Source organism: Anabrus simplex, chromosome 2 (genome assembly GCF_040414725.1).
Source record: "Anabrus simplex isolate iqAnaSimp1 chromosome 2, ASM4041472v1, whole genome shotgun sequence".
In the NCBI taxonomy this organism is placed as follows: domain Eukaryota; kingdom Metazoa; phylum Arthropoda; class Insecta; order Orthoptera; family Tettigoniidae; genus Anabrus; species Anabrus simplex.
This window is the reverse complement of record NC_090266.1, coordinates 310,419,276-310,432,154: the sequence shown is the minus strand read 5'-3', so window position 1 is coordinate 310,432,154 and position 12,879 is coordinate 310,419,276. Positions and strand designations below refer to the sequence as shown.

The 12,879-nt window shown below is 41.3% G+C and overlaps 1 protein-coding gene across 2 annotated transcripts in view; it reads left to right on the top strand.

Moving 5' to 3' along the window:
- The first annotated feature begins 399 nt into the window (after positions 1-399).
- Positions 400-12,879, top strand: part of LOC136864080 (pyruvate dehydrogenase E1 component subunit beta, mitochondrial) — a 198,664-nt gene continuing 186,184 nt past the window's right edge. Inside the window, exons 1-2 of one of the 2 annotated variants that reach the window (XM_067140624.2) lie at positions 400-627; positions 726-788. Coding sequence is in view for 1 of the 2 variants with exons in the window: in XM_067140623.2 (XP_066996724.1) it covers positions 589-627; positions 726-788 (102 nt within the window). In the remaining variant the exon portion in view is untranslated. The remainder of the gene's footprint in view (positions 628-725; positions 789-12,879) is intronic. The other variant, XM_067140623.2, reaches the window with a different exon arrangement.

Sequence of the window (12,879 nt, the reverse complement as noted above, 5' to 3'; positions counted from 1 at the left end):
AGTGAAATTAAGTGTAGAGAGTGTAAAGACAACAAGTTACCGGTACCTCTTTTTCTACTCCAAAAATTTCTGAGACCTCTATTAGACAACATTGCTTTGAGCCACTCAAGTAGAAGTGAGAAAGTTTTGAAACTCGATAAGAAGCCCCTGAGTAGGAAAGTTTCAAAACTGTAGATACCTACAACATTCAGCTCTCTTTATTTAGGATATAATTTACTTATAGACATACACGACCATGCGAACACAAGGGGGCATCAGCGCGATCCTAGTGGCTGAATGGTGAACTAAGGTGGCACCCGTTTTCATTAGTGCGTTTCAAGTCCTTGTATTATAGCGTAGGCATACTTTGTACACTGTGCGGTATTCGTATTCAGAAATGGTATAAACATAAATTCTGTTTACTCTTTGGTTAGTGGTCGTGCCCTTGGTGGTACATGTCCTAGGTAGATCTACACTAGTTGTGAAATTGGATGAGTGTGAATGAGTAACCGCTGTAGGTTAATGATTGATTGATTGGCCGACCGACCGACCGACCGTGTTGTATACTGTACTTTGAACCGAATTATAGCATTCCAAAATTCATTCACTATGAAAGTGGTTTTATTTCCAATTTCCAACATGTTAGTGGTATGTGATGCTTTACAGCTGTCTTTCTGAATAAGTAATGCATTCTTAAAAAATGTATTTTGTAACAATATCTCGCTGATTTTATTATGCATTTTCAGACTGCAGCCAGACTAGCTGTAAGAAGGTCGTTTTCAACATCAAGGGCATCTTGTAGTCAACAGGTAACCTTAGTAGTGCTCAGTGTAGCGGCTATAATTTAGTGTACTGCTTCATTTCATATCCTGTTCTTTATAAATAAATAAATAAATAAATAAATAAATACAAAGAATAAATAAAATGTAAGAATGATTTGGTGATAAGTGGGGTAGATCTAAACTTGCCTCACCTAAAGTTGAATGGTACGGAGCTGCAAGTGAAGCCCTTGAACAGAAACTGGCTAATAAGTTAATTTGGGGGGTAGGAGTGGCTGTGGCGAGGATTTACACAAGTAGTATAAGCACCAACTCGACTCGATAGCTGCATAAGTTGACGCCATGGAACCCAAAGTTTGTAACGTTATAAGGAAGTGGAAATTATGCAAATCGTACTTGGAATTTCCTTTTAGAGGAGAGATGTGTTCATTACGATATCTAGGACAGCCCCCCCCCCCTCATTCCGCCTCCAGAAGTACATTTACTTTTATATGGTAACTTAATACAGAGCAGCACCAACACTTGTCCATTGCTAAAGTAGCTACTTTCATTCCTATTGATCAACATGGAAAGAATGTGAAGTCATTGCGATCAACGATGATAATTAGATTGCATTACCAACCCCGGCTGAATAAAAGCGCAGATAAAAACACTATGTAGAGGAAACAATATGAAATACACAGTAGCAATAATTGTATGTGAAACTTATCTTAGTGCAGCTGTGGCATCTTTAAGTAATTCGTGCACCCTCACGTCTAGGGAGAAGGAACTCTTTCGCCCTAGGTGAAATAGAATGTGCTCTTATCGCCCTGCAGATTGCTAGGCACCTAAAAGACACTTCGCGGCCCTAACCTGGATCCCGTTTGCTTGGTCACAGTCCAGTGGTTTTGTCACTAACTGGACCTAACCAACCCAAACCAATGGTTTGTTCACTAGCCGGAGCTAACCAATCCAGACCAATCGCTTTCTCACTGACCCCAAATATAAATTAATTTAGCTTTTCCACACTGTCCAACATAAACTGGCCTACGGAATGCTAGAGACCGTAAAAGCCGCTTTGCGGCCCTAACATGGGACTTACCGAGCTCGATAGCTGCAGTCGCTTAAGTGCGGCCAGTATCCAGTATTCGGGAGATAGTAGGTTCGAACCCCACTGTCGGCAGCCCTGAAAATGGTTTTCTGTGGTTTCCCATTTTCACACCAGGCAAATGCTGGGGCTGTACCTTAATTAAGGCCACGGCCGCTTCCTTCCCACTCCTAGCCCTTTCCTGTTCCATCGTCGCCATAAGACCTATCTGTGTCGGTGCGACGTAAAGCAACTAGAAAAAAAACAAAAACAAAAAAAAACATGGGGCTTACGCCCCCAGACCCCCTTTACTTGTTCACAGTCCAATGGTTTTGTCACTAGCCGGACCTAACCAACACAGACCAATGGTTTTGTCACAAGCCAGACCTAACCAATCCAGATCAGTGGTTTTGTCACTAGCTGGACTTAACCATTCCAGACCAATCGCTTTGTCACTGACCCGAATTATCAATTAATTCCGGGTGAAACTATGTCCTTTAATTCTTAGGTTTCCACTAGTAGCGCAGAAGTAACTAGAGGTGAGTACTGTAGAATAGAACTGTTGGCTGTTGGTTTGATATTGATATATATTTTTTATCTTATGCACTGTGGCGATAGAAAAGAGTCTCTCAAGGGGAGTGTGGTACCGTAGGGGCCACTGTTCTCATGACAGAGATTGGCGTGGATGTGTAAAAATATGTTAAAGCTAATATATGACCCTTTTTTCCTTGCCGTAAGCTCCGAGATTAAACAAGGAATTGAGAAAGTGCAAGGTTACTGTCCGATGCCATGACACCATCAAACTTTACGGGCCTCTTCAGCCTTTTTCCATTTGTAGTGGTTGGTAACGTTGGCCAGTGCCTGTGATCCTTGGCAGAAGCAATGGATAATGGCGCCTGGACAACTACTTTGGTTATAAAAGTAAATGTATTTCTGGGGGCGACTGGGTTGGACATTGGCAGGCGTAATGAACACATCTCTCCTCGAGAATCATTTCTAGGTAAGAATAGCAGTACTTAAACTAACATATTATGTAATAATCCTTGTGGGGCAAACTCTGTATTCCTACCTAATTCAGCTTTTCGCCACTGTCCAACATACAACGCACTCCTATCACCCTACAGAATGATAGAGACCTAAAAGCCGCTTTGCGACTCTAATCTGGGGACTTACACCCTCGGACCCCCTTTGCTTAGTCACAGTCCAGTGGTTTTGTCACCAGTCTTAGTTCCCAACTAAACATGTTGAAGCATTATTGACCACTCGAGCATGTACTCACGTCCTCGGCAAGAAGGCTGCGAGAAGTAAACTAATGACAAGTCATTCTGCACACAGCTGAATGTAGTGAGTATTGGGTAGCATGGCGTCAGCTATTGATCTCGATAACTAGTAGATGTATTCGTGGTTAAACCATGGGAAAATGTTGGTAAAACTGAGGTAATAGAAGGAATAGTTGACCATAAGGCTGTAATAATGGTTGTAGGACTGGTACCATAAAGGCTTAATAAGAGGGTTACACAAGACAAGAAATTGTACAAACTAAAGTTGATGAATTAGGGACTTACCTTAAATCACAATTCAGTTGTTGAATAAGTGAAGGGAGTAATGTGGATACACTTCGAGCAAATTTTAAAGGAATAATTTGGGAAGGAGAGAAGAGATTTGTACATGTTAAGAATGGTAAAATGACCTCAGACCCTGTTTATTATACAAGGGAAATAAGAAAATTAAAAAGAAAATGTAGAATAGTGAACAGGAAAATCGAAGAGGGTAGGGAGAATAGAGAAACTAGAAAATGTCTAATAAAGGAATTAAATAGCGTGAAAAAAGGAAGCAAAAGAGAATTACATGAACGGTGTACTTCATGAGGGCAATGACCACAGACGGAAATGTAAAAAGCTGTATTCATAAATTGGGAATCAAAAGGGAAAAGGAATCCAAATTCGCACAGTGGTGGGAGAAGGGGGTGAACACTTTTTTACCGATAATGAGAAGGCATATTTATTTATTAGGGAATTCATAGGTTCAGTAGAAGATCGTTAGGAGTTGGAAACCAAAACAGAAGATAGAGAGGGAGAGACATGTAAGGAAACAAAAAGCTGCTCATTCACAACTGAAGGTATCTTCAGAGAATTCCAACTGCTTCAGCAAGGAAAAGCAGCAGGAAGTGATCAACTTACTGGGGAGGTACTAAAGACAATGGGGTGGTACATAGTGCCTTATTTAAAATTTCTCTTTGACTACCATATGTCATGAATATGTAATGCCAAAGAAATGGAAGGAATCTATAATAATACCATTAGGCAGCTTATCATTGTAATTTTTTTCCTTTCTTTTTTTTCATCAGCCCAGAGGCTGGTTGGATGCTCATATAGCACCACAAAAGGTTATGCGGTTATAAGAAAACCCCACAAAAACAATGGTAGTACCAAAATGAGGCGTACTAGGCAAGATGAGGAGTGAGGTAGTTTGCCATTGCTTTTGCCACTTGGTCAGAAAGTACTATTGCAGCAAGACTGACCCTATGAGCAACACCTTTCATAACACTCAGATGCACTAGTCTTGCTCTGAATGTCAGTACTCAGCACTACCCATACCCCACCAGCTTCCATATTGTCACAGCCATGGATGTTGACTGTGACTTCGGTGGAAGCTACACTTTATTCTGGCCTTGCCAAGTACTGTATCCATCAAGAAATGACAGCAGGCAGACATAATTGTAGGAAGTATAAATAAATAAATAAATAAATAAATAAATAAATAAATAAATAAATAAATAAATAAATAAATAAAGGGAAGGGTGATAAAAGGCAACCAGTGTAGTCTGTAAAATTCTGGAGAGTTTAATAGCAAAGTATAATGGTAAAGACCTACTTAATTATAATAGAGAAATAAAGAGACTAAGGAGGAGGTGCAGATTGGAGAGAAATAAGTTAGAAATGGCTGTGGAAGTAAGGTGAAATTGAAGGAACTTGCTAGGAAATTGAATCTAGCAAAGAAGTCAGCTAAGGATAACACGATGGCAAGCATAATTGGTAGTCATACAAATTTTAGTGAAAAATGGAAGGGTATATATAGGTACATTAAGGCAGAAACAGTTTCCAAGGAGGACATTCCAGCAGTCATTAATGAACAAGGGGAGAGTGTATGCGAGGAACTTCAGAAGGCAGAGGTATTCAGTCAGCAGTATGTAAAGATTGCTGGTTACAAGGATAATGTCCAGATGGAGAAGGTGACTCATACTAAAGAAGTATTAAAGTTTACATATGCAAAAGTTGAAAACTAGAAAAGCAGTTGGAATTGATAAGATTTCTGGGGATATACTTATACAATGGGTTAGGATATAGTACCATATCTGAAGTACTTATTTTATTATGTTTGCATGAATGAGCTATACCAAATGAATTGAGAGTTGCTATAGTAGCTGAAAATTACAGGCCAGTCAGTTTGACATCCATTGCATGTAAGCTTTGGGAAAGCATTCTTTCTGATTATATTCTTGCAGACTGAACGCTGAAGGGCATAACGGTCTATAATGATTACATATGTATGTTCGCGAAATTAATAATTGTTTCGATAGAAGGCAGTTCGGATTTAGGGAAGGTTATTCCACTGAAGCTCAACTTGTCGGATTCCAGCAAGGTATTGATATCTTGGATTCAGGAGGTCAAATGGACTGTATTGCGATTGACCTGTCTAAGGCTGGCCTTTGCTGGCGGGACCTAGTGTTTACAGTACATTAAGTCTTCTGTTATAGGCTAGAGCAGTTTTGTTACTTTCATTGATCTGTCTGTCTTATCCTTGGCTTTGACGGTATGAAAGTGACTGAGGTATGAGCGAGGCTAGTAATGCCATTCCTTATGCAGCCAGTCCCTGTTATGAATGGTTTGAAAATGTCGCTTATAGGGTCAGTTGTTGCATGCATTTCAGTGGGCTTGGCAGACTGATATGTATTAGCAACTTCTGGCTCGGTGAGGAATGCAACGGGAAACTACCTCACTCTTCATTTCCCTAGTTACCGAGCTTGATAGCTGCAGTCGCTTAAGTGCGGCCAGTATCCAGTATTCGGGAGATAGTAGGTTCGAACCCCACTGTTGGCAGCCCTGAAGATGGTTTTCCGTGGTTTCCCCATTTTCACACCAGGCAAATGCTGGGGCTGTACCTTAATTAAGGCCACGGCCGCTTCCTTCCCATTCCTAGCCCTTTCCTGTCCCATCGTCGCCGTAAGACTTATCTGTGTCGGTGCGACGTAAAGTCAATAGCAAAAAAATAAAATAAAAATTCATCAGTACACCAACCTTCTACAGTTTAATTTACAGAGCCTTAAAAATCCCTCTAACACCTAAGAACCTAAAAACAGAAATCAATTATATAAGGAAATTGACTAACGGTTTTAAAACGAAATAGTTAACCGAATAATTAACAAGATTAAACTTAAACTAGCAACAAACCTCTTCCCAGATAAACCCAAAAAATCTAAGTTTGCCAGTTTCACTTACAATAATCCAGGTATTTACCAGGTAACAAATCCCTTAAAAAAAGCAAAATATCAACATTGCCTTTAGGACAACAAACACTAACCGCAACCTGTTTCTCGGTCACAACACACTCAACTCAAACAGTAGCATCTATTCAAGTTCAGGCATATACAGACTCAAATGCACCCAGTGTGATGTTTCGTATTTCGGGCAAACAGGCTGAGTTTCTTTACAAGATACCAAGAGCACTATAATGCCAATAAACACATGTTCTCAGCCATGAGTTCTCAAATGAAGGATTCAGGGCATTATTTTACAACTATCGAACAGGATCTTACAATTATCAAAAGAGTGAGCGAAGGGAAATTAATGAATGAATTAGAAAGCATTTATATTTATTTAGGTCAATACTATAACAAAACCTTAAATCTAACATGCCTAGCATTATCCAACAAGAGAAGATGAAACCTAAATTAAACAGATATACTAAACACAGTTACGTTTTAATTAACAATGCATGTGTAGCCTGTAAGCTCTCTCATCCTATCTATAAATGTGGAAGTTTTAGGAACATTAGTGTTCAAGAAAGGTTAGACATTGTTAAGGAACATCAACTGTGTTTCAATTGCTTGGCTAGTGGGCACAATGCTATTAATTGTCCATCAGGTAATGTGTGCCATCAGTGTGGCAAGGCACATCATACACTTGTCCATCAGCACCATACACAGTCTGCCACGCCAGTAAGTGCTGAGAATAGTACGGAGTCGGATTCATCACAAGACTCACACGAAGGATTCGGTTCCTATTGTTCCTTTAAACCTAAGGCTTCTGCTCATGTATTGCTTGCTACAGCCATTGTCATGGTTCGTGATCGGTTGGGACAACTTCAAAAATGCAGTGCTCTTCTAGACTCTGCATCACAAACTAATTTCATCACAGAATCCCCTGGTTCAGAAGCTCCGGTTGAAGAAGTCTCGCATATCTTTTCCAATCCAAGGAATTAATGAGGTAATGTCAGAGTCGAAACACTCAGTATCTCTGCACTTACAGTCTACTGCAAGCAATTACAAGGCAATAGTCACTTGTGCTGTACTACCACGTATTATGGGAGACATGCCACCTGTGAAGCTTTGCTATGATGATTGGAATCTCCCAGATGACATCCAACTCGCGGATCCTAACTTCCATCAGCCAGGAGGAATAGATTTACTTCTAGGTGCTGAAATCTTTCTCGAAATTTTGCATCATGGGAAGATGACCAAACCAGGGAACTACCCAGTGTTGCAAGAAACAGAGCTTGGGTGGATTCTGTCCGGAACAATAAATGCATCGAGCACACCGTCCTCAACTGTACAGCCACAATGCTCATTCTTCATCAGTGGAGAAACCTCATTGGATGACCAGCTTCAACGGTTCTGGGAACTAGAAGACCTCCCGAAAAAACCTCAAACTTTTGAAGAGATGAGATGTGAAGAACACTTCACTCACAACACGAGAGATTCTACAGGTCGCTACATTGTCTGCCTTCTTCTTCGCTCAGAAGTGGATCTGGTGGGAGACTCATACTCACACGCAAAACAGAGGTCGCTACAGTTAGAACGTCGTCTGCATAGACAACCAGATATTCGGCGTGCCTACAATGAATTCATGTCGGAATATGTGCAACTAGGTCACATGATAGAAGTTCCAGACAGTGACAATTCCGAAAGGGAAGTGTTCTACTTGCTGCACTACCCCGTCTTCAAGGATACAAGTAGCACCACGAAAACCCGAGCAGTTTTCAATGGTTCTGCGCGATCTAGCAACGGACTGTCACTGAACGACACATTAGTGGTGGGCGCCAACATACAACAGGATCTTTACTCCATTATTTTGCATTTCCGGATGCAGCCGGTAGCATTTTCTGCTGACATTTGCAAAATGTACAGACAGGTTTACGTGCACCAGCTAGATTCTCCACTGCAGCGCATTCTCTGGAGACCACGCCCAGATCAGAAGATTAAGATCTATGAATTGACAATGGTAACGTACGGTACTACAGTAGTTGTGCACCATTTCTTGCAACACGTGTTCTACAACAACTAGTCAATGATGAAATAAAACAATTTCCATTAGCATCTCAAATCCTGAAGAGGGAGTTCTATGTCGATGACTTAAGATTTAATCACCTTGCTCGAAAGGGGCGGGTTTGAGCTTCGAAAGTTTTCAGCCAACCGTAGCGAGCTTCTGGAAAGAATTCCACCCACCTGTAAGGAGACTCAAGATTTGACTTCACTCGATACACATGATAGTGTCAACACACTCGGCCTACTTTGTAATCCATCAACAGACCATTTTCTGATAAGAAGCATTTCAAGAACGATGGATAACAAGATCCCTTCAAGGCACCTTATTACTAAGCGCAAGGTCGCGTCCATAGTTGCTTCTACATTTGATCCGTTGGGACTTATAAGCCCAATTGTTATCACATATAAGGTGTTCTTGCAAGACTTATGGAGCTCTGGTTTGGGCTGGGATGATCCTTTCTCGGATGAATTGCAGGATAAGTGGCCCAGGCTAGTCAATCTTCTACAACACTTGAACTACATTAGAATTGAGCGTCTTGTGGTTCCTCATCTTGCTTCCAACATACAGCTTCATTGATTTTGCGACGCTAGTGAAAGAGCAAATGTAGCTTGCCTCTACATTCGTACCATGGATGTTCATGGCACAATCACAAGCAAACTATTATGTGCCAAATCAAGAGTGGCTCCAGTGAAATGGATCATTCTGCCCAGACTGGAACTCTGTGAAGCAGCATTACTCGCAAGATTAATCGAAAGGGTAGTTCCTGTTGTTGGACTCGACATCCATAGCATTCATTTATACACTGATTCTATGATTGTGCTCTCCTGGATAATGGGCACACCCACCTGCTGGAAGACCTTTGTAGCTAACAGAGTGTCTCAGATTCAGCAGCAGACCAACATGGAATCCTGGAGACATGTATCGACGCATGATAATCCAGCAGATCTAATCTCTAGGGGCGCAGATCCTGCAGCACTTCAGTCAACGCCATTGTGGTGGAAAGGCCCGAAGTGGCTCGAAGAACAGAATGAATTCTGGTTAAATTCAACTCCCAGAGACTTTCCTCAAGACTTGCCTGAAGTACGTCCAGTCACCTCACTGCTAACTACTACAGGAGTCTCCGAGGATGTAACCGAAAGATATTCCTCTTTCAGTAAACTAGTCCGAATAGTTGCTTATTGCAAACGCTTTGTCCTAAACTGCCGCAACCCTCAAAACAAACACATTACACCACTCTCTTCAACAGAGCTTGAAGAGGCTGATTCAGCAGGTCAGCTACCTACATGAGATCGCAGCCTTAAGCAAGGGGCAGCCTATTTCCCGTAAGAGCAAGATTTTAAGTCTAAGCCCTTTTCCGGATGAAATGCAAATTCTGCAAGTTGGAGGAAGACTTGTCAACTCGGACCTAGCCTACGATAAGAAGCATCAAATAATCCTCCCTCCTAATCACCATTTCACTTGTCTACTCATTCAATATGAGCACCACAGACTTCTCCACGCTGAGATTCAGCTGCTGCTCACATCCTTACGATCTAGGTACTGGATTCCTAGAGCAAGACAAACAATTTGGTCAGTCATCCACAAATGTATGCAGTGCATTAGGCTTAAGGCAAAGAATACAAGTCAACTCTTGGGCCAACTGCAAAAGGCTCGTATCCAGATGTCTCGTCCATTCCTGTCCTCAGGTGTTGACTTTGCAGGGCCAGTTGATGTTAAAATAGGATCCAGGATTGGTAAATCAATCTACAAATGCTATGTTGCGATATTCGTTTGCTTCAGCACGAGAGCTGTACATATCGAACCTGTCACAGGTTTGACATCTCAGCAATTCATCGCAGCCCTCAGAAGATTTGTTTCCCGTCGTGGACATATTCAAGATCTCTACAGTGATAATGCTACAACATTTGTTGGAGCTAACAAGGAACTGCAGCAAATGCTGAAGGACAAACAGTTCAGCAAGGAAATAAGCAATCGTGCTGCAGCATCAAATTTCAAACGGCACTTCATTCCGGCACGTTCACCACACTTTGGAGGAATATGGGAGTCCGCAGTGAAGGCGATGAAGTTCCACTTCCGTCGGGTAGTGGGTCAAACAGTTTTAACCTACAAAGAATTGGTTACCTTACTCACGCAAATTGAAGCGTGTCTCAATTCTAGACCATTGTGTGCATTATCCGATGACCCTAGTGATCCTTCTATTCTCACATGTCCATCCCTGACCCTGATATAACTGAGTCTCATCCAAACAGACTGTCACGCTGGCAACACATGCAGCAGCATTGGTGGCGTCGATGGTCCAAGGATTATCTTCACACTCTGCAACAGAGGAAGAAATGGTCCAGTTCGCATCTGAATCTTCAAGCAGGCACTCTTGTTCTGCTGAAGGAAGATTATTTGCCACCTTTGCAGTGGAAGATGGGCATTATTGAGCAGGTGTTTCCAAGAAGGGACAATTTAATAAGAGTTGCTGACGTCAGATGGCCTTCGGATGTCCCCTGACAACTCGGTGTGTATGGGGGTGTGAGGGAAGGGGTGAGTGAGTGGGGGTAGCTCTGGTCAGTGGTCATGAGGGACAGATATGTTATGTTGGCTTCAGTGTTAGTGGCAGCGTAGCCCTGCATTTTGCAGCTTAGTCCTGCACCAGTGTATTAACTACCTATACAGCATGTATTGATTGTTCACATGGCAATGTTTAATATAGTTACTCAAGTTTACCGTTGTTTATATCATCCCTTCTTGCATCCTGTGAGAGAACCAGCCTCATAGCAATACAGTCCACTTCACAATGCTTAAATAATTATTTTCAAGTTTATTCAATGTGTGACATTCAATCAATCACTACTGATCTGCTTTTAGGGCAGTGGCCCAGGTGGCAGATTCCCTATCTGTTGTTTTCGTAGCCTTTTCTTAAATGATCGCAAAGAAATTGGAAAATTATTGAACATTTCCCTTGGTAAGTTATTCCAATCCCTAACTCTCCCTCCTATAAATGAATATTTGCCCCAATTTGTCCTCTTGAATTCAAACTTTTATCTTCATATTGTGATCTTTCGTACTTTTAAAGACACCACTCAGACTTATTCGTCTACCGATGTCCTCCCACGCCACCTCTCCACTGACAGCTTGAAACATACCCCTTATTACAAGTAACAACTCTCATTATTGTTCCATATTGAAGATGACGTTAATTCAATTAAACGTGGAAAGTATAGAATAGGTGGTTTTTTATTAAATTATACTTGATATCTATGCCTAACATACCCCTTAATCGAGCAGCTCGTCTCCTTTTTCCCAAGTCTTCCCAGCCCAAACTTTGCAACATTTTTGTAACGCTACTCTTTTGTCGGAAATCACCCAGAACAAATTGAGCTGCTTTTCTTTGGATTTTTTCCAGTTCTTGAATCAAGTAATCCTGGTGAGGGTCCAATACACTGGAACCATACTCTAGTTGGGGTCTTACCAGAGACTTGTATGCCATCTCCTTTACATCCTTACTACAACCCCTAAATACCCTCATAACCATGTGCAGAGATCTGTACCCTTTATTAACAATCATATTTATGTGATTACCCCAATGAAGGTCTTTTCTTAAATTAACACCTAGGTACTTACAATGATCCCCAAAAGGTTTCACCCCATCAACACAGTAATTAAAACTGAGAAGACTTTTCCTATTTGTGAAACTCACAACCTGACTTTTAACCCCGTTTATCATCATACCATTGCCCACCGTCCATCTCACAACACTATCGAGGTCACCCTGCAGCTGCTCACAATCTTGTAACTTATTTATTACTCCGTACAAAATAAAGTCATCTGCAAACAGCCTTATCTCTGATTCCACTTCTTTACACATATCATTGATATATGTAAGAAAACATAAAGGTCCAATAATACTGCCTTGAGGAATTCCCCTCTTAATTATTACAGGGTCAGATAAAGCTTCACCTACTCTAATTCCCTGAGTTCTATTTTCTAAAAATATAGCCACCCATTCAATCACTCTTTTTTCTAGTCCAGTAGCACTCATTTTTACCAGTAGTCTTCCATGATCTACCCTATCAAATGCCTTAGACTGCTTTGTAACCCTGTGTGCAAAAGAAACCAAAACCCCTACTTGTTGTGCTAATTTTGTGAGTGATTTATTTGGTGACCGTTCACGATTCACATCAGTGCCATCTTGCTTTTCTTCTGTTAAAACTGTTCCTGTGCACACATTTTTTTTATTGAGCACTGAGCTAGTAGTTTCAAATTTATTTACAGTTACGTTAATCTGTGCTCGTGAATGTGGCACTTCACTAGGAAATTGCTGAAGAAATGCATCGTGTACCCATCAAGCCAGCTTTTACTTGAAATTACTTTTACATACGAAAATACGGTGTTGCAATGATAAGTATTACCATGTTAACAGTTGAGATCCAGCCTGGCGACTCATGCTTGCCAGGTCGAACACATGCCGGCTGCTTGTGAGGTCAAGAACTATGCGCGCGTCTCCCTTACTGCAGCTGCC